The 18,903-nt window shown below is 37.5% G+C and overlaps 1 protein-coding gene across 1 annotated transcript in view; it reads left to right on the top strand.

The window, feature by feature from the left end:
* UBR3 (ubiquitin protein ligase E3 component n-recognin 3) overlaps positions 1–18,903 on the top strand; it is a 221,622-nt gene that overhangs the window by 190,666 nt on the left and 12,053 nt on the right. Inside the window, exons 33-36 of the mRNA XM_051849447.2 lie at positions 3,137–3,261; positions 10,298–10,405; positions 10,540–10,665; positions 18,324–18,503. Of these exons, the coding sequence (XP_051705407.1) occupies positions 3,137–3,261; positions 10,298–10,405; positions 10,540–10,665; positions 18,324–18,503 (539 nt within the window). The remainder of the gene's footprint in view (positions 1–3,136; positions 3,262–10,297; positions 10,406–10,539; positions 10,666–18,323; positions 18,504–18,903) is intronic.

Genomic DNA, 18,903 nt, shown 5'->3' with positions numbered 1-18,903 from the left:
TTCCTGATAATTATTTAATTTCTATTTTGAAATTCAAGAAAACTATCACTTTTTTTTTTAATCTGTAGATCTTATGTTGTGTTTACTTTTAGATAATGTTACCTGAGAATGTTGGCAGTTCATTAGACCCAAAATTCAGTTTTTAAAGTATACCCAAGGGAATAGCATTACTACCTTATTTAGTTGTTAGATCGATTTGGGACCTTTTCTTGGTTCTATGTTGATTAAGGCAAATAAAATCTTATTAGACTGGATTCTTCATTTTGCAAAGAGAGAATAGACTCAAACTTACCACACAGAAAAGCACATCACAAATGGATTTTTATCATAGACTAGACTTTTCAGAAAGGGTCAGAGCACATGTAGTTAGTGACTCCAGATTGTAAAAGGGAAGACTAAGAAGATTTTATATCTGCATCTACTTTGAGCAAAGTGCTTTATGGAAGGAGTCATGTGTGTGTGCGTGTGTGTGTGTGCGTGCGTGTGTGTGTATTACAAAAATGTTTCATGATAATTTCAGAAAAAGAACAAAATGTCTGATACCATCTTTAGATCATGTCCTATTTATTGTATGCCCTTTTCCCAGAGATTTTCTTGTTTTACATATACTCTGCTATGTCCTAAAACAAACTCAAACCATTTTGTTTTATTTTAATTCTAAAATAATGGGAAAGAAACTTACACAAGCATCTGAATCCTCTTGGTCTTCTTATTTATCACTTGTACTAACCATGGTACCTGTAGGCAAGTCAGTAGATAATTACTTGTTTGTTAAGTAACAATATTTCCCCAGGCGACTAGCAACTCCTTGAAAAATGCTGGCAAAAACAAACACAAATCATAAAGTAGATACTTAGAACTTATTCAGTTTTTAAATGTGTTTTCATGCCTTATCCACTAAAGACAATCTGGTTCACTTAGATTCAGTTGTTTTCATTCCAGAGTCAAGTCCTTGTCCCAGTTAATGTTGATACATTTTAAATTATGTATTCCTGCTTTATCGTTTTATATTGATTAAAAAATAGGAAATATGGTCAAAGATTTACATAAGATGGGTTGATAAATACTGTTTTAATTTCATGATGTGACATTTAAAAAATTTTAATGACAAATGTCAAATAAGTGACAAAATGATGTTTAGTAGTTTGGCCTTCACAGCAGTTTAGCGTAGGAAGTAAAAAGTAAAAACTACAGATTGTATTTGTCACTGAGGGAATTAAGTACATCCTGTGTGACTCCACAGGGAGATGTCTCTGAACCAGTTTCCTCATGCAGTGTGCCTTAGCTGATTTGAAGAATTACCAAACCAAGAAGTGGTCTTGCTTGCCCCTTAACACAACCACTTAAAGCGGGATTACAGATCTAAGCATGAAAGTATTGAAGTCTAGTCCAGGATGTTAAAATTGGTTTTAAAAATATATAAAAGTAAAGAATTGACAATATTTGGTGATCACTACTTTTTTAGGGCTTAATTTTTTTCCCTGATATCTCAATTTTTATTCCATTCACCTGTATTTCTATTTTAAAATTGACTTAAGGAATATTTAAAAGTGCAGTTAAGAGGACTGGGTAGTTTAATGTGGGGAGAAAGAGACAGGAAAGTTTCAAGTATATCTACAAATTCAAACTTCAATAACTGACTTAATAGAATATTTACTTACTAGGGGTGTAGTATAATGTGACAGAAGGAATCCTGAACCGGAAGTAACCTTGTCTCAGTGGATTCAGATTTTTACCTGAGTGCCTTTTGACTTTTTTTTTTTTTTTTTAATTTAATTTTTTTGACAGGCAGAGTGGATAGTGAGAGAGAGAGAGACAGAGAGAAAGGTCCTCCTTTTGCCGTTGGTTCACCCTCCAATGGCTGCCGCGGCCGGCGCACCGTGCTTATCCGATGGCAGGAGCCAGGTACTTCTCCTGGTCTCCCATGGGGTGCAGGGCCCAAGGACTTGGGCCATCCTCCACTGCACTCCCTGGCCACAGCAGAGAGCTGGCCTGGAAGAGGGGCAACCGGGACAGAATCCGGTGCCCCGACTGGGACTAGAACCCGGTGTGCCGGCACCGCAAGGCGGAGGATTAGCCTAGTGAGCCACGGCGCTAGCCGCCTTTTGACTTTGATATCAAAAGCACATCCCTCTGAAACTCAGTTGTCCAATCGAGACTATTTTGAGTATCAAGTGAGACATTTGAGAAAATTTTCTGTTATTAGATGATTACAGTGTCAATTGGAATTATTAAGTTCGCATTTATTAAGTTCCTAATGTGTACCAGAATCTGTCAGGTACTTGGCATATTGTTGCTACTATTTTTATATTGCTATAGTTCTCATTAAATTTTGAAACTCATTTAAAAACATAAATATGGGGATTTCTTTTTTTAACTTCTATAAGCTTGATATAATTTGAGAAGTAGAAGATGTGTTGGTTTTAAGTGCTGAGACATTGTTAAAGAGTACCTGAAGCCTACTAAGGGCATTTGCCAAGGTTCCATACTTCCTGAGTATTCAAGATTGAATGGCATTAGCACTCTGGTCTTCTTCTTCTTCTTCTTCTTTTTTTTTTTTTAATTTATATATTTATTTGAAAGAGCTATGCAGAGAGAGAAATAGAGAGAAAGAGAAAATCTTCCATCCTCTGGTTCACTCTCCAACTGGCCACAACAACCAGAGCTGCACGGATCCTAAGCTAGGAACCAGGAGCTTCCTCCACATCTCCCATGTGGTTGCAGGGGCCCAAGGACCTGGGCCATCTTCCACTGCTTTCCCAGGCCATAGCAGAGAGCTGGATCAGAAGGACGCAAACCGTCGCCCATATGGGATGCCGGCATTGCATGCAGCAGTTTTACCTGCTACACCACACAGCACCTACCCCAGCACTCTGGTCTTCTAAAAGAGAACACTCTTTCCGCTCTGCTAAATGCCTCTCACTTACATATTCTGTGGTTGAATAGGGGGACATTTGCTGTCAGAATTTCCGCTCCATTGAGTAACTAATAGTATATTGTAACTTCATTTTATTAACTACTTAAGTGATGAACAGAAAGAAATTACACATGCAAGAAAGGTTCATGTTTGTGAAATTATCTTGAGGTCAAAATGTCTAGATTCCAAAGAACTAATGATTTTCTCTTTTTCTTGTAGAACACTTCACTTGCATTGTGAAGGTGCTTTTTACCCTACTGTACACACAGGCTCTTGCAGCACTTTCAGTTAAATGCAGTGAGGAAGATAGGTCAGCCTGGAAACATGCGGGAGCTGTCAAAAAGGTTAGTCTTTTCTCTAAATTTGTCATGTAATAGTTTGGGAAACTCATTTAAGTTGGTGATGTGAGTGAATGAGTAGATGTATGAGAGAAAATCAGTTTAATATTTTAGTTTAGTTTCCAGCTAAAACAAGTAAAAAATGTTCTGGCACAGTCAGGCTACCTGCATCTGTCTCTAAACTTTGGCCTTTATTCCTTTATATTTGGGCAGTTTTATTTTGCCTTTGCAGCAAGTCTTAAATTTAGAAAAGTTATAAAAATGTGGCAATGCAGTGAGCAGATAGCAAAATGTATGTGAATTACCTATTTCATTTATCTGTCATTTCTGTTTCTCTTTGTCTCTATCCCCAATCATGATTAAAATTTAAATTCCTAGCCTTATGGTAGGCATTTGGCCTAGCAATTAACACATCGTTTGAGATGCCCGTGTCCCACTTTGGTGTACCTAAGTTGGATACCCAGCGGTGCCTTCTACTGCCAGCTTTCTGCTAATGGGCCCAGGGAGACAGCAGTGATACCTCAAGTAGCTGAGTCCCTACCATCCTGTGGGAGACCTGAACTGAGATGTCGAGCACTGCAGGCATCTGGGGAATGAGTCTGAGTGGGAGCTCTCTGTCTGTTTCTCTCTGCCTCTCAAATTTAAAATCAATAAATCAATGAATAAATTATTAAAATACATTCTAGACTTTTCTTAATTATGTCTCTTTATAATACTGCTTGTTGGGGTGGGTGTTTAGCCTACTGGTTAAGGTGTCTCTTCAAACTGCTTGGGACACTTGCATCCCTGCAGACTTTGTCCCCAAACAGGAGCTGTTTTGGGTACTTGAGGATTGAGCCAGTGAAAGAAAATGCTCTCTTTCTCTTTGTCCCTATCTCTCTAATAAAATAAAATTAATTAAAAAAAATCTCTTCCCCAAATCAATAAATATGACCTTAAAAACATACTAGGACATAACAAATTTTTAGCAAATGTAAGTTCTCTTGAAATTAAACAATATGGAAAAATTGTGCAAATTTAGTTAAATGTGTTTTCAGTGGCTTGAGAATAAATGAGATACTATAGAACCAAAGAACTGACCAAGTGATTTGTATTACAGATAGGTGATGTTTATTTGGAGAAGTTGTTAGGAAAAATTAACATTCTTTTGATTGGCTCACAGAATCTTAGAATTTTTTAACCTCGTTAAAAAAGTTTTGTTAAAATCATATCTAGCTTATCGAAGGAGAGAGGGCCAGTTTATAAATACTTGAAATATATTCAATATAACCTTCAATTTTATCAATATGGTATCATCATGAAGTGTGTTAAATTGGTTGGTTGGCTATCAAAATCTAATACTACGCTAGTCTCCTGTCACTAGAGATATTACATTATTGTTCATGATGTACAAACTGCCTGAACCCCAGCTTTTGTTAAATTAGGGGTTTGGACCATTTGATTTATAAGGGCTCCCTTTGTTTCTCACATTTTATTCTGAATTTGGAAAATGAATTTCTGGGTTTTTTGAATTATTTTTTTAACTTATTCCTAGTTGATTTTAGGATAATTTTGCCTTGTGAAATTATCTTTTTTATTTTTATTTACTTTTTTATTTATTGGAAAAGCAGAGAGGGAGAGAGAAAAACAAAGATTTTTCATCACTGGTTGAACTCATCACATGTCTACAATAGCTAGGGTAGGGCAGATTGAAACCAGGAGCCTGGAACTCAGTCTGGGTCTCTCACAAGGGTGGCAGGGACCCAGTATTTGGATCATCACCTGCTGCCTCCCATAATGTACATTAGCAGGAGGCTAGAATCAGAAATAGAGCCAGGACTCAAACTTAGGCACTCTAGTGTGGAATGCAGATGTCCCGAGTGGTGTCTTAACTGCTACGCCAAACACCTGCCCCTCTAAATATTCTTTCAGTTCTCAGAATGTACTCAATCTTATATTTGGATTGTTAGTACTCAAATAGTATTCAGACCAAGTATACTAGGTTTCTGTGTTGTGTCATAAATGTTTCCTTAGTAAGCAATTTAATAATAAAAAATTACATATATAAAACATTGGCTGGTATAATTTAGGTATAATTCTATTGATTTGAGTGCTTTCTAAAATGAGGATTTAATGACAAAAAATTAAACAATTATAAATCCATGATGGAAGGAATATGATATAATTCAGGTAATTGTCAGTTTTCTTTTTCAAATTCCTAATTGTTAGCTATTTAAAAAAACACTAAATATGAAAATGATTCTTATCAGAATACAAATTAAAAGTATATTTGTTTATAGTCACATATATTAGTTTAGTGAATTAAAAATTTTGGTGGTTTGTAGCTGGTTTGCCACATGTTGTTAGCTTTTTCTACAACAGAGCTAAACATTTAAATACATAGCAGGTTGTAAAGAATACCAGTGATTTTATTTAAGTGATAAAATATATCAGTGTAATTTCTGTAACTACTTAGGTGTCTGCATAACCCATTCTTCCCTTTGTTCCGTTTCCTTGTTTCTTTGGATCTTCCCATTTCTCACCCTTTTTCTTCCTTTCTTCATTTAGTCTCATTCATTCTGTAGCTATAATTTTTCAGATGTAGGTATGATCATTTTAGGTTTTTTTTGGTATGATCATTTTGACAAGAGCTTATTTTTGCCTTGGGGCAATAAAAATATGGGATGTTTTTGAAGGAATATTAGAGTTAATTTGAAAATGTGGCTTAGTTCTGCTGTAAGAATCATTAGTGTAAGTTGCATTTTTTGACCAGTGGAATTTCTGCTAAAAATCTTTATACTAGAATTTTTTTTTTTTAATTTGGAAAAGAAAGAGACAGATCTTCCAACCACTGGTCAATACCCTAAAATCAGCCAGAGTTGGGTCAGGCTGAAGCTGGAAATCAGGAGCTCCATGAGAGTATCCCATGTGGACTGATTGGACCCAAGTACTTGAGCCATCATCTTCTGCCTCCCTGGACACACATTAGCAGGACGCTGGAATTGGGAATGAAGCTGGAATTCAAACCCAGGCACTCTGATATGGGATATGGGTACCCCAAGTTGCATCTTAACCACTATGCCAAATGCCTGCCCTGCCCAAATTTCTTATCAGGGATCCCTGGATAGGTTTTGTTTTATTTGCTAGGGGTGAAATCATACCATCCAGAATATGCTTAAAGAGCCTGCCATTCCAAAAAGTTTAAGTGGCACTGTAATTTAAACATAGCATTCCACCCAGCACAGACTTGCTTGCATCTCTCTTAATCTTTATTTAATTCACTTATTTTTGGCACTTCTTCCTTAGAACTCTTCTATTCATGATTCCAAGGCTATCATCCATGTACTCAAATCTTTTCTAAGCTTTATGAGCCTACTTTTGCCTTTCCTCAAAGATTGCCTATCTAAAATAGAGTTTCATAAGATTTCTATATGTATGAATTTAAATTATTTTTTATCCCATCTAATACTGTCTGTTGAGAAAGGTTCTGAGTTTTCTGCATTTTGAGTTTAAGTGACTTCCACTCATCTTAGAAAGCAATATGATTAAGTCAGCTTTTGAAACCCTTTATAGGGGTTGGTGTTGTGGTGCAGCCTGTTGAGCTGCTGCCTGTGACACCAGCATTTCGTATCAGAGCACTGGTCCAAGTCCCAGCTATTCTGCTTCCTGTCCAACTCCTGCTGATGCACCTGGGAAGCGGTGGAAGATGACTTAAGTGCTTTGACCCCTACCACCCATATGGGAGACCTGGATGGAGTTCCTGGCTCCTGGCTTTGGCTTGGTCTAGCCCTGTTCATTGTAGCCATTTGGGAAGTGAGTCATTGGATGGAAAATCTTTCTCTCTTTCTGTAACTACCTTTCAGATAAATAAGTACATCTTTAAAAAAGACATTTATAGTACTGTTACTGTTTTGATATTCAGTGGGATATTGATCCTTGTGAATTAAATGTGCCCTATAGATCTTTTCTGTTTGTCGCTCCCCCTCTTCGTGGAGGAACGACACTAAACCCTGCCTAGGCTTCATATCCGAGTCACGGCACCATTATGTCGCTCCCCCTCTTCGTGGAGGAACGACACGGGACCCTGCGCTGTTCTTTCGTCTGCTCGGCCCTCCCCGGGTTTGCTGCTGGTTCTTCCCGGGTTGGCTGCCGTCCCTTCCACCTCCGTGGAAGGGCGGTTCCCCCTGGCCACTTTCCCCACTTCCGCAGGGGAGCGGCACACCGCCGGCCGGCTCTCTCGGGGGCTGCACAGGTGTTCCCCTTAGATGTTCTCCTTAGATGTTCCTGGTGCATGCCGTCTCTCTCCTCCTGTATAGTCCTCCTCTGCCAAGCCCAACTCGGCTGCCCACATGCCGAGTACGCTGCTCTCCTCCAATCAGGAGCAAGTCCTACAGTTTATTGGCTGAACTGGAGGCAGCTGTGTAGAAGCTGTTTTCTTCTCTCCCAGCGCCATATTGTGGGAGAGCAGATGCATAGAATAAGTCTTAATTCCAGTAACTTAGTCTAGTCCGAGTTGCTCCCCACACTGTTGGCTAATTAGGCAAGGGTGGAGTAAGTCACATAAAGTAAGTAGAGCAGTTGCAGTCAGTCATTTTTATAGCTTAGAACCAGGGCATAATACTATGACATGGCTGAGTGAATATGGCAGAAAGCAAAGTTGTAATTTAAATATAATGCAAAGAATGAATTAACAAAAAAGACACCTACAGGCAAGCTTCAAAGCCAAATAAATTCTGTCAATTAGCAAGCAGGTATTTATCAGTCAGGTTTTTGTGAAGGAAAGAGGTACATGGAAAATAGAAAATACATAGTTCCTGGGCTGGTGTTGTAGCAAAGTGGATTAAGGCACCACCTATTAATGCCAGTGTCCCATATAGGTGTCAGTTTGAGTTCCAGCTACTACACCTCCAATTCAGCTCTCTGCTTTGCACTTGGGAAAACAGTGGAAGATGGCTCTAAAGCTTGGGCCTATGTGGATGACGCAGATGAAGCTCCTGGCTCCTGGCTTTAATCTGGCCCAGCCCTGGCCATTGAGGCCATTTGAGGAGTGAACCAGCAGGCAGAAGATCGATCTCTCTCTCTGTCTCTCCCTCTTTCTCTGTAACTCTGCCTTTCAAATAAATAAGCTAAATCTTTAAAAACAGAAGGTATATAGTTCCTGACATTTTGGCATTTTCAGTCTGGTTGAAAAGAGCCCATAACATGAATGATTGCACAAAGACTGAATACCATCAAATAATGGTTTCTGGTTGTTCAGACAATCAATACTTCAGGATAAACTTTTATTCCATGATATTTACTTAATTCTTGTATTTTTTATTTTATATGACAGTTAATGAATAGAATAAATGACTTCATAGGAAAAATTATTATTCTACCTTAGTTTATATTTTATTGTAATTAGCATGTTACTCTTTCCTCTAATATTTCAGTGAATATAAATAGAAGTACCTTTCTTTAAGTATAAAGATTTTCTTAAGATAAATTTGGATTTTTTTTTTTTTTTTGACAGGCAGAGTGGACAGTGAGAGAGAGACAGAGAGAAAGGTCTTCCTTTGCCGTTGGCTCACCCTCCAATGGCCGCCACGGCTGGCGCACTGCAGCCGGTGCACCGCACTGATCCGAAGCCAGGAGCCAGGTGCCTCTCCTGGTCTCCCATGGGGTGCAGGGCCCAAGGACTTGGGCCATCCTCCACTGCACTCCCGGGCCACAGCAGAGAGCTGGCCTGGAAGAGGGGCAACCGGGACAGAATCCGGCACCCCGACCGGGACTAGAACCTGGTGTGCCGGCACCGCAAGGCGGAGGATTAGCCTAGTGAGCCACAGCGCCAGCCGATAAATTTGGATTTATTAATAACCTTTATTTTTGTTTTCATATAAAAATGGAAATAGTCATTCAGCTTCAGTCATGGATTGTCATTTAATGTAATTATCTGTACATTGGTAAATATATTATTTTTGACAATAAATTTTTCTTAAGAAATCTCTTTCAAGGAATTTGAGGGAAATTTTAAAAGAAAAAAAAAACTTTGGTCTGTATTTTCTTCTACTACATGCATGTATGATTTTTATCACTATAATGAACACCTGTATACTTTTATTTGGCTCTTTTCACAGTGTAAACATTTTCTATATCTCTCAAACTTGTCATTTCCTTGCTTAAAATATTCTGTTGACATGTCATAATTTAGGTAACTGCCTAATATTTTTGGTCATTTGTATTTCTTTTAAGATTTATTTAATTATTTGAAAGTCAGATTTATACAGAGAGAGGAGAGACAGAGAGAGAGAGAGAGAGTGAGTGAGTCTGTCTTCCATCCGCTGGTTTACTCCCCAGTTGGCTGCAACAGCTGAAGCCAGGAGCCAGGAGCTCCATGGGTGCAGAGTAGCAGGGACTTGGGCCTTCTTCTACTGCTTTCCCAGGCCATAGCAGAGAGCTGGATTGGAAGTGGAGCAGCTGGGTCTTGAACCAGCGCCCATCTGGGATGCTGGCACTGCAGGCGGCAGCTTTCCTTGCTGTGCCACAGTGTCAGCCTTGGTCATTTGTATTTCTTACTTTTCTATTTTAGTCCTGCAATCAATGTCTTATGTGTGTAACTATTTTTTTTTTGATTGTTTCCTCAGGAAGAATTTTTTTTTTAAACTTTTATTTAATGAATATAAATTTCCAAAGTACGATTTATGGATTACAATGGCTTCCCCCCCATACCATCCCTCCCACCCACAACCCTCCCCTTTCCCACTCCCTCTCCCCTTCCATTCACATTTCTAAGTGTGAATATTGCTGGGTCAAAGGGCATGATTTATATATACATGGTCATTTACATATGCAGTGTAATTGATATGCTTTTAGTATCTTTGACCACCTAACCATTTTCCTTGTTAATCCAGAAGTGTATGGTTTTACCAGTTTTGAAGAATTAAAGTTCTTTGTTTGAAAATAATGTAATGTAAATGTAAAATAATCTAATGATTTTACTGCACTCATTTAAAAGTGTTGTTTCCAATGCAATTTTAAAATAATTTTCACTGACCAATTTCACTAATATTTTAATTTTTTCCAGAATACATGTGATGCAGAAAAGTCATATGAAGTATTATTGAGTTTTGTGATAAATGAACTTTCTAAAGCAAAGTTATACCGTGAAGAAGGAACTCAGGAATGTGCAATGGTATGCTTTTGCTAAGATCAGATGTAGTGGTTATTCAGTTAAAAAATTAGATCTTTTGTTTCCATTATGAATGTAGTATTTAAAGTGTACATCTGTTATAGAATGAATTATCCAAATTTTCTTTTTAACTTTAGGCTAGCGCTATTGCTTGGTCTCCAGAATCCATGGAAAAATACTTACAGGACTTCTGCTTGCCTTTCCTCAGAATCACCAGCCTTCTCCAGCATCACCTCTTTGGGGAAGATTTGCCTGGCTGCCAGGTAAAAGTTAGGGAGAGAATAGGAAGCCTTGTTTTCAGTAGTAAGCTAGTTTTTGGAAATATATTGGTATATGGCAAAATACTTGTGTTGATATGGATGAGACTGCTTTATAATGTTAGAGGGAGAAATGGGATTAAAGATAAGTTTATTTGAGCACAAACTTTTGAATTCCATGCATAGTTTTTAAATAGTATGCGTTTTTCATTATCTCTATTTTGGTGCAAAAAATAATTTGAAACTTGTGCAGTTTTTTCAAAATAGACATTTTCCAAGAATTTTTAAAAGGCTCTTCATGTAAATGTTCTATATGTTAGACTAGCTCAGAGCAATCAGTATTTAGAATATTTATCATTTTTGTTATTTTTCATTTGTTATTATCTGCCCACTTTTATGGTAATATTACTAATGTTGGATATTTGAGCAGTTTGTGCTTAGATCAGTAATAATGCAAACATACCCAGTACTTGAATAGTGTTCAGTATAGTGTTCAGCCTGTTGATATTTGGCACTAGTATCGTCTGCTTTCAGTATCCTTTTTAATGTTATATTGGTCCAATTCTGGGTATTTGAAGAATATGACATCATTTATGTGATTAAAAAAGAGTGATTGTGTAGCAACAAAATGCTTGGCTTGTAGAAAATTGCATTAAATCTTAGCTGAATAAAGTATTACTATCTGTTTCATAAAAATGTGGGCCCCTATAAGTAGATGAGAAAGTAACAAAGCAGGAAATTAGAAGATAAATAAACCCAAAATGGACTTAAAATTTTATGATCTTAACATTATTTGCCATTTAGTTCTAGGAAATTTGGTATAAGAATTAACACATTTATCATATTAATGGACTTTGAATCTTGAAGTATATCAGACTTAGGGGAGTTTTTGTTCATTCTCTCTGAAGCAATTGACTATTACATTAGATAGTTTGGATTATTTGATTTTTATCAAGTGTTTCAAGATGAATTGCACATTTTTCACTAAAATTCATATAGAGTTAAAAGATATTTTACAAATTATACTCTTTCATTGTTTTTTAATTTTAACTTTTAATTTTTAAGAACTGACAGTGCCAGTCCCAAAATGACAAATATATGTTTTCCCTGATTTGTGGTAACTGATACAAGCAGTACAAAAAAAAGTGATATATGTGAGCAAAATTGATGTTTTGAGGTTTGGTTATGGTTTATCTTGAAGAATGATAATTTTTCTACTTAGTACTTGTTGAATTATTTAGTGGAAAGTTAAGCTTGTGGTTATAATGTAAGCCAAAAATATATCATTATAAACATTAAAAGAAAAATACGAAAGGAAGGGGAGGAAGGATGGGAAGTATCAGTATACTCTTAAATCTGTAAATATGAAATTTGTTCCCTTTATATAAATTTAAAAAAATTTAAAAGTGATATTATTGATGATGATTATTATTATAGAAGCTCTGATTTTTCAATTCTTCCTGTTGTCATATTTTCTCCTTGGTTTTTCAAGTTTCTGCCACAAAAATGCTCACCATTCTTGTTTGTTCAAACAAAATTTAATAAAATTATAACAATTAAAGTGACAATATCATAAAGAGATTAAAATGAAATTGTGGCTCTTGAATTTCACATGAGGGAATTTGGACTTCAGTGTTCTTTCTTACTAATCCATAACAAATAGACAAAAAAATCAACTAGAATAAAGGAGACCTGCACAACAGGTCTAATACTAATATCTAATACTAATATCTCTAGGCTGCTTCACTGGAAACTAGCAGAATGCATGGTTTAACATGTGCACAGGATTATATTCAGCAAAATTTATCATATGCCAAACTATAAAATAAATATCAATTAAGTTTAAAAGACTTGACTCATAAAACATTTTTTAAGCTTTATTTTATTTATTTGAAAGGTAGAGTTACAGAGAGAGGTACAGACATAGAAAGAGAGGTCTTCTATCCACTGGTTCACTCCTCTAATGGCCACAATGGCTGGGGTTGAGCCAAGCCAAAGCCAGGAGCCAGGAGTTTCTTCTGGATGCAGGGGCCCAAGTACTTGGGCCATCTTCTGTTGTTTTCCCAGGCACATTAACAGGGAGCTGGCTCAGAAGGGGAGCAGCTAGGACAGGAACTGGCACCCCTATGGGATGCCAGTGCTGCAGGAAGGGACTTTAACCCAGTGTGCCACAGTGCCAGCCCCAAAACTTTTTTTATGACACAAAACTAAATTAGAAATCACAGAAATATTTAAAAAAAAAAAACTCCAAATTTGTGATAATTAAGCAACCCACAATTCTAAGTAACTTGTGAATCAAAGCAGAGATCACTAGGAAATTAGGAAATACTTTACCTGAATGAAAATGAAGCACAATAGTTACCCATTTTCCCCAAGTGAGAACATTTCAGATCCACTATTTTAGCAAATATCAATTATATAATACAGAATTATTAAATATAGTCGTTTGTTACACATCAGCTCTCCAGATTCTGTTTATCTTATAACTGAAGTCTGTATCCTTTGACCAACAACTTCTCATTCACCCACCCATAGCCCCGGGCAACTACCATTCTACTATGCTTCCGTGAATTTGACTTTTTAAAATTCCATATTTTTCAGTGGGATCATGCAATATTTGGCTTTCTGTGGCTGGCTTATTTCTTTTAGCATAGTGTCCTTCAGGTTCATCTGTATTGTTACAAATGACAGGTTTTCTTTCTCTTTTTGTTTAATGTCAAATAGCAATGTATGCATATGTGACATTTTCTTTTTTTTTTAAAGATTTATCTTTATTTATTTGAAAGGTATAGTTACAAGGAGAGAGAGAGAGAGAAAGAGAAACTTCCATCTGCTGAATCACTGCTCAAATGGCTGCAACAGCTGCAGCTGAGCCTGTCTGCAGCCAGGAGCCAGGAGCCTCTTCCAGGTCTCCCACATGGGTGCAGGGGCCCAAGCACTTGGACCATTCTCCACTGCTTCCCAGGCTCATTAGCAGGGAGCTGGATCAGAAGTGGAACAGCCAAGAAATGAACCAGCACCCATATGGGATGCCAGCACTACAGTGGCTTAACCTGCTATGCCACAGCTCTGTCCCTGTTTGTGACATTTTCTATTTCCATCCCTCCATCAGTGTAGAGACTGATTCCCTGTCTTGGGTATTATAAATAATGCTTCAGTGAACACAGACATACTCAAATGGTTTTATCCAAGGAAGACACAGTTGGTTTGACAACAAAAATCAATTAATTTAATCTACTATGTTAATAAGGAAAAGCATTTGACAAAGTACAATGATAAAAACTCAAATGATGAATAAAATGGAATTTTCTCTACTGGATAAAAGGCATCTTTGAAAAACCTGTAGCTAACATTATACTGAATAATAAAGGTCAGGAACAAGATTAGGAACAAGATAAGGATGTCTGCTTTCGCCATCTTTTCAGCTTTGTACTAGAGTTTCTAACAAGGCAGTTGGGCAAAGAAAAGTTAAAAAAAAAAAAGACATTGAAAAGGAAGAACTGTATTCACAAATAGATGATTTTATATGTAAAAAAATCATAAGGAATTTCTCAGTATTTATTGAATGAATAAGTTCAGCAAAGTTGCAGATGTAATATAAAAATATTTGAAATACCATTTGTATATACTAGCAATGAGCAACTTGAAATTAAGAAATAATTTCATGTACAATAGGGATGATGAACTAGTCTGGAATTAGTGACAGTGGTTGCTGAAGTTCTATGAATATGCTAAAAACCACTCAATTGTATACCTTTTTAAAAATTTTATTTATTTTTAGTTATTTGGAAGAACAATACAAAGAGAAAGAGACAGACAGACAGACACAGAGACTCTGTGATTTTCCATCTCGCTGATTCATACCCTGTCTACAACAACCGGGGCAGGGCTGGGACAGGCCAAAGGCAGGAGCCAGGAACTCCATCCAGCAGGGTCTCTCCTCATTGGTGGCAGGAACCCAAGTGCTTGAGCTGTCATCTGCTGCTCATAGGGTGGGCATTAGCAGGAAACTGGATCAGGAATTAAGCAGAGACTGAAACCCAAGCACTCTGAAGCAGCATTGTAAGTGCTACACCAAGTGCCCACCCCAGTAGTGTACTTTACATCAGTGACTTTTATGCTATATGAATTGTAGGTTGATATTAAAAAAAAAAAAGTTTGACATTTAATTTGAAATGCCACTTATCAGAAAATATCAATAGGTACTTCAGCAGTAAGATAAAAAACAATGTAAAAGAGGTCTAAAAATTTCAACAGTACTTCTCAAAAGAATATAAAGTCCAACAAATAGATAAAAAGGCACTCAACATCATTGTTCATTAAAGAAGAGGAATTGATGTGTTGATAGCAAGTATTGGTGAGGATTTTGGAATCCCTAGAATTCTCATTCATTCATTACTGTTAGGAATATAAATACTATAATCAATTTGAAAAATTGGCAGATTTTTTTTTAATATTTTTATTTTTATTTATTTGACAGGTAGAGTTACAGACAGTGAGAGAGGGAGACAGAAAGGTCTTCCCTCCATTGGTTCACTCCCCAAGTGGCTGGAGCTGTGCTGATCCGAAGCCAGGAGCCAGGAGCCAGGAGCCAGGTGCCTCCTCCTGGTCTCCCATGCAGGTGCAGGGGCCCAAGCACTTGGGCTATCCTCCACTGCTTTCCCAGACCACAGCAGAGAGCCGGACTGGAAGAGGAGCAACTGGGACTAGAACTGGCACCCATATGGGATGCCAGCGCCACAGGCGGAGGATTAACCTAGTGCGCCATGGCGCTGGTCCCGACAGTTTCTTTAAAAAAGTTAAATATATACTTACTGTACAGTCCAATAGTTCTCCTACACATCTACCAAAAGAAATGAAAACATAAAGACTTATAAATGAATGTTCATAACAGCCTATTTCTAGTAATCAAAAACTGGCAACACCCCAGTACATGAACAGGTCAATGTATGAGCAAAACGTGGTATGCCCATACATTGGAATACTACTCAGCAATTAGAAGGAACGGATTACCAAACCACATGAATTAATCTCAAAATATTACTCCACATGAGATACCAGGCACAAAAAAACAACAAATCATATAGTTCCATTTATATGCAATTTTTTAAAAAGCCAAAACTTGGCAGAAAGCAGATTAGTGGTTGCCTAGGGCTGGGATTGAATGCATAGGAGCACAAGCAAATTTTGGGTAGTGATAGATTTTTCCTAAAATTTTATTGTTCTAGACATTGCCTAATTATATATTTGCCTAAATTCATCAAACTACATTTAAGTTGGTGGATTTTATAGTATGCAAATTCTACTTCTTTGGAGTTATTTTTAAAATGCCTTCTTTGTGTAGCTATGTAAAGGAGGGTCTATAGCCCCATTTCCTGAGATTTTAAACATCTTTTCCAGCCTGGGTATCATTTTCCTTTTTCAATCTTTGTTTCTTTATCATAGCATTTTTCAGAATTTTGTGCTTAATGTGCATAATTAGTTCAGTTTTGCAAGCATTTTGTGTTTGTCTACTATGTACTATGTACTGGGAGGACAGAGTCCCTATTGCTGTGAAACACATAGTCTTACAGGGAAGGCTAATTTATTTTTAAAGTTTTTATTTTTATTTTATTTTTTTTTATGGAAACTTTTAATGCTGGATAGGGGAAACCCGACAGGCTGGAGGGAAAGGGTGAGAGAGCAAGAGAGAGAGCACAAGTGTGGGGGTAGCAGGTCCTGTTATAGTTTTGCAGGGGGTAGGAAAGTGGGAGCAGCGAATCCCATTAGGGTGAGGGTGGAGCTGATGTTTGTGGTTGGGCCATTTGGCCACCTAACATCCTGGAGAAGCCAAACTTAGTGTACAGGGTGGTGGCTGGTCCAGAGCCTAAGATGGCATCTGGGGCTTGAGATGGTGCTTTTAGATAAGACAGCACCATTTCACTAACATTCCCCCCTTTTGTTTTATAAAGCAAGTGTCATATAGGATTACATCGGCCCCCAAAGTCCAGGAGGAGTGGAGGGACAATGATCTGTCTTTTAGAGCTACTTTCTGCTGACATGGGGTGATGAGTCACACCCCACTGGTGAGGCAGTGTCTCAAGCCATGATCTCCTGGGTGGGGAGCCCAGTATATCCCTGTAGTAGCATTTGGTTGACCACCTGGTTGGTGAAGGCTTTGGTTTGTTCTGTTATCACCTCCTGTAAACACTTAAGTAGACAAGGTAGTATAAAAGCCAGGGTGAGAAAAGCAGCCAGTGGTCCTAGCAGTGGCATTAACCAAGTAATGAGAGGATTTCATAGAGAGGAAATGAGGGGGTCTCTGGACCCTCATGAAGACCATTTGATGGATGTGATTTTACCTGGCCTAATGGGTTAAGATAACAACACTATTAAGATCAGTCTGTTCTATAGTACCACAACTGTTAGTGAGGTGCTATGGTTTGGAGACCTGAGATGGCATCAGCTGAGGTTTCAGTGGACCTAGTGACCTCCTCTTGTAACTCTTGGAGTGGTCGAGATAACATTGTGGTCCAAAGCCATTCCTGTGATCACTACTGAGGAGAGGGAGGCTGCGAAGCTGATCCCATCCAAAACCAGAAGAAAGGCTGCTTGTCTCTTGTGGGTAGAAGGGTTGTCTGTAGAAAAAATTCTGAACAATCATACGTTAAGTAGGGGGAGAGGACCATCAAAGCACACTGATCAGGAGTAAAGCCATTGATGTAATAAGAGTAGAGGGTATGATTACAAAGGAATGAAGCCCCAAGTTGGCTAGAAAGGGATTTTTAAAGTTATTAATAGAAAAGATAAGTGTAAGCATAGAAGTATTTACAAGTTATGGAAAGATTAATATTATCTGGATGAAGTCCACAGTCTCATTAAGCAGGATCTGGGGAGACTCCCCTGGGGGGCTGGAATTCAAAGGATAATAGGAATTGATCTGGTAAAAGGAAGAGGAGACACAGCAACCTCCTATGTGGTCTTTCCATGAAATAAAAAGGAATTGGGGAATATACTTTTGTCTTTAATAGTAACACACTTCTGTAAAAATCAGCCTCAGAATATGAAGTCCTGAAGATAGGAGTCCTTGGATCACTGACTTGTCTGGTTCTTTGTTAGTGAGCATAGCTTTCAAATGACTAGCTCTTAGATCTGTCAGGTTGTTTTTTTTTAAACACCCACCCCTTAAACCCCCCTTTTGGGCTAGTAGATCCAAAACCCCCTTTTAAATGGACTTTGTTTCACATTCATTCAGAGTCCAGGCAAATTATTTAGCACTGCTTTTTGTGAATTCTGCATTTTTACTATTATTCTTTATCCACTTTAACAACCTGTATCTTTTTAACAGTACTAGCATTTGCTTTTGTAGAGTAACTAGGTTCTGTAGATTATGTCCATCAGGTATGTGACAACTCCATTTAAAGATCTATGTGTAAAAGAAGCAGATGCTGTGACTCTCAGGGTTAAATTGCAAGGAGAAATGTCTTGGGGGATATTTGGATTCAACAACTAGAAACCTTTTTCTCTCTTGTTTGTTCTTGCTCTCTTCACTTTTTTCAGTTGACTCAGTTAAGAAAAGTTTCTTACTGTCCTGAAGTAATTGATGAGAACAGTACTTAACATAACTATAATAGGAACCATTTTTGATGAAATATCCTAAATATTTTCTATTTCATTTCTAAAAGGAAGAAGAAGAATTTTCAGTTCTTGCCAGCTGCCTGGGACTTTTGCCGACCTTTTACCAAACAGAACACCCATTCATCAGTGCCTCCTGTCTGGATTGGCCACTTCCAGCGTTTGATATCATAACTCAGTGGTGTTCTGAGATAAAATCATTTACTGAAAGACATGCAGAACAAGCAAAGGTATGTAAAAAGCATTGTACTCACTTGCCACAGTGATGATAAGCTAATAGGTAAGATAATAGTGAATATTAAATTTCAGATTATCTATTTTTAGAAGCATTAAGCCAGTTAATTTTTAAAAGTGGTTTACTCATATAAATTTCATTTATAAGTGTAAAATCAGAAATATTTCAGCTAATGATAAGGTATCAAGCCAGCAGATTTTTACTGAATATCTTAAATAATCATAACACTAGACTTGGAAGATAGAAAGAATTTCAAGGTGAATGTGGAACTTGTGTTATTATTTGGAGGGAAGTGTTTTGTTTAAAAGAAGATTTGGGCTAGTAGATCCAAAACATCATATCTTTAGCATTAAGATTTGCTGGACCTAAACTTTTAGTTGAAGTAGTCAAAGAGC

Source organism: Oryctolagus cuniculus, chromosome 3 (genome assembly GCF_964237555.1).
Source record: "Oryctolagus cuniculus chromosome 3, mOryCun1.1, whole genome shotgun sequence".
Taxonomy (NCBI): Eukaryota; Metazoa; Chordata; class Mammalia; order Lagomorpha; family Leporidae; genus Oryctolagus; species Oryctolagus cuniculus.
The sequence above is the reverse complement of the archived record's forward strand: the minus strand, read 5'-3'. Positions and strand labels throughout refer to the sequence as shown.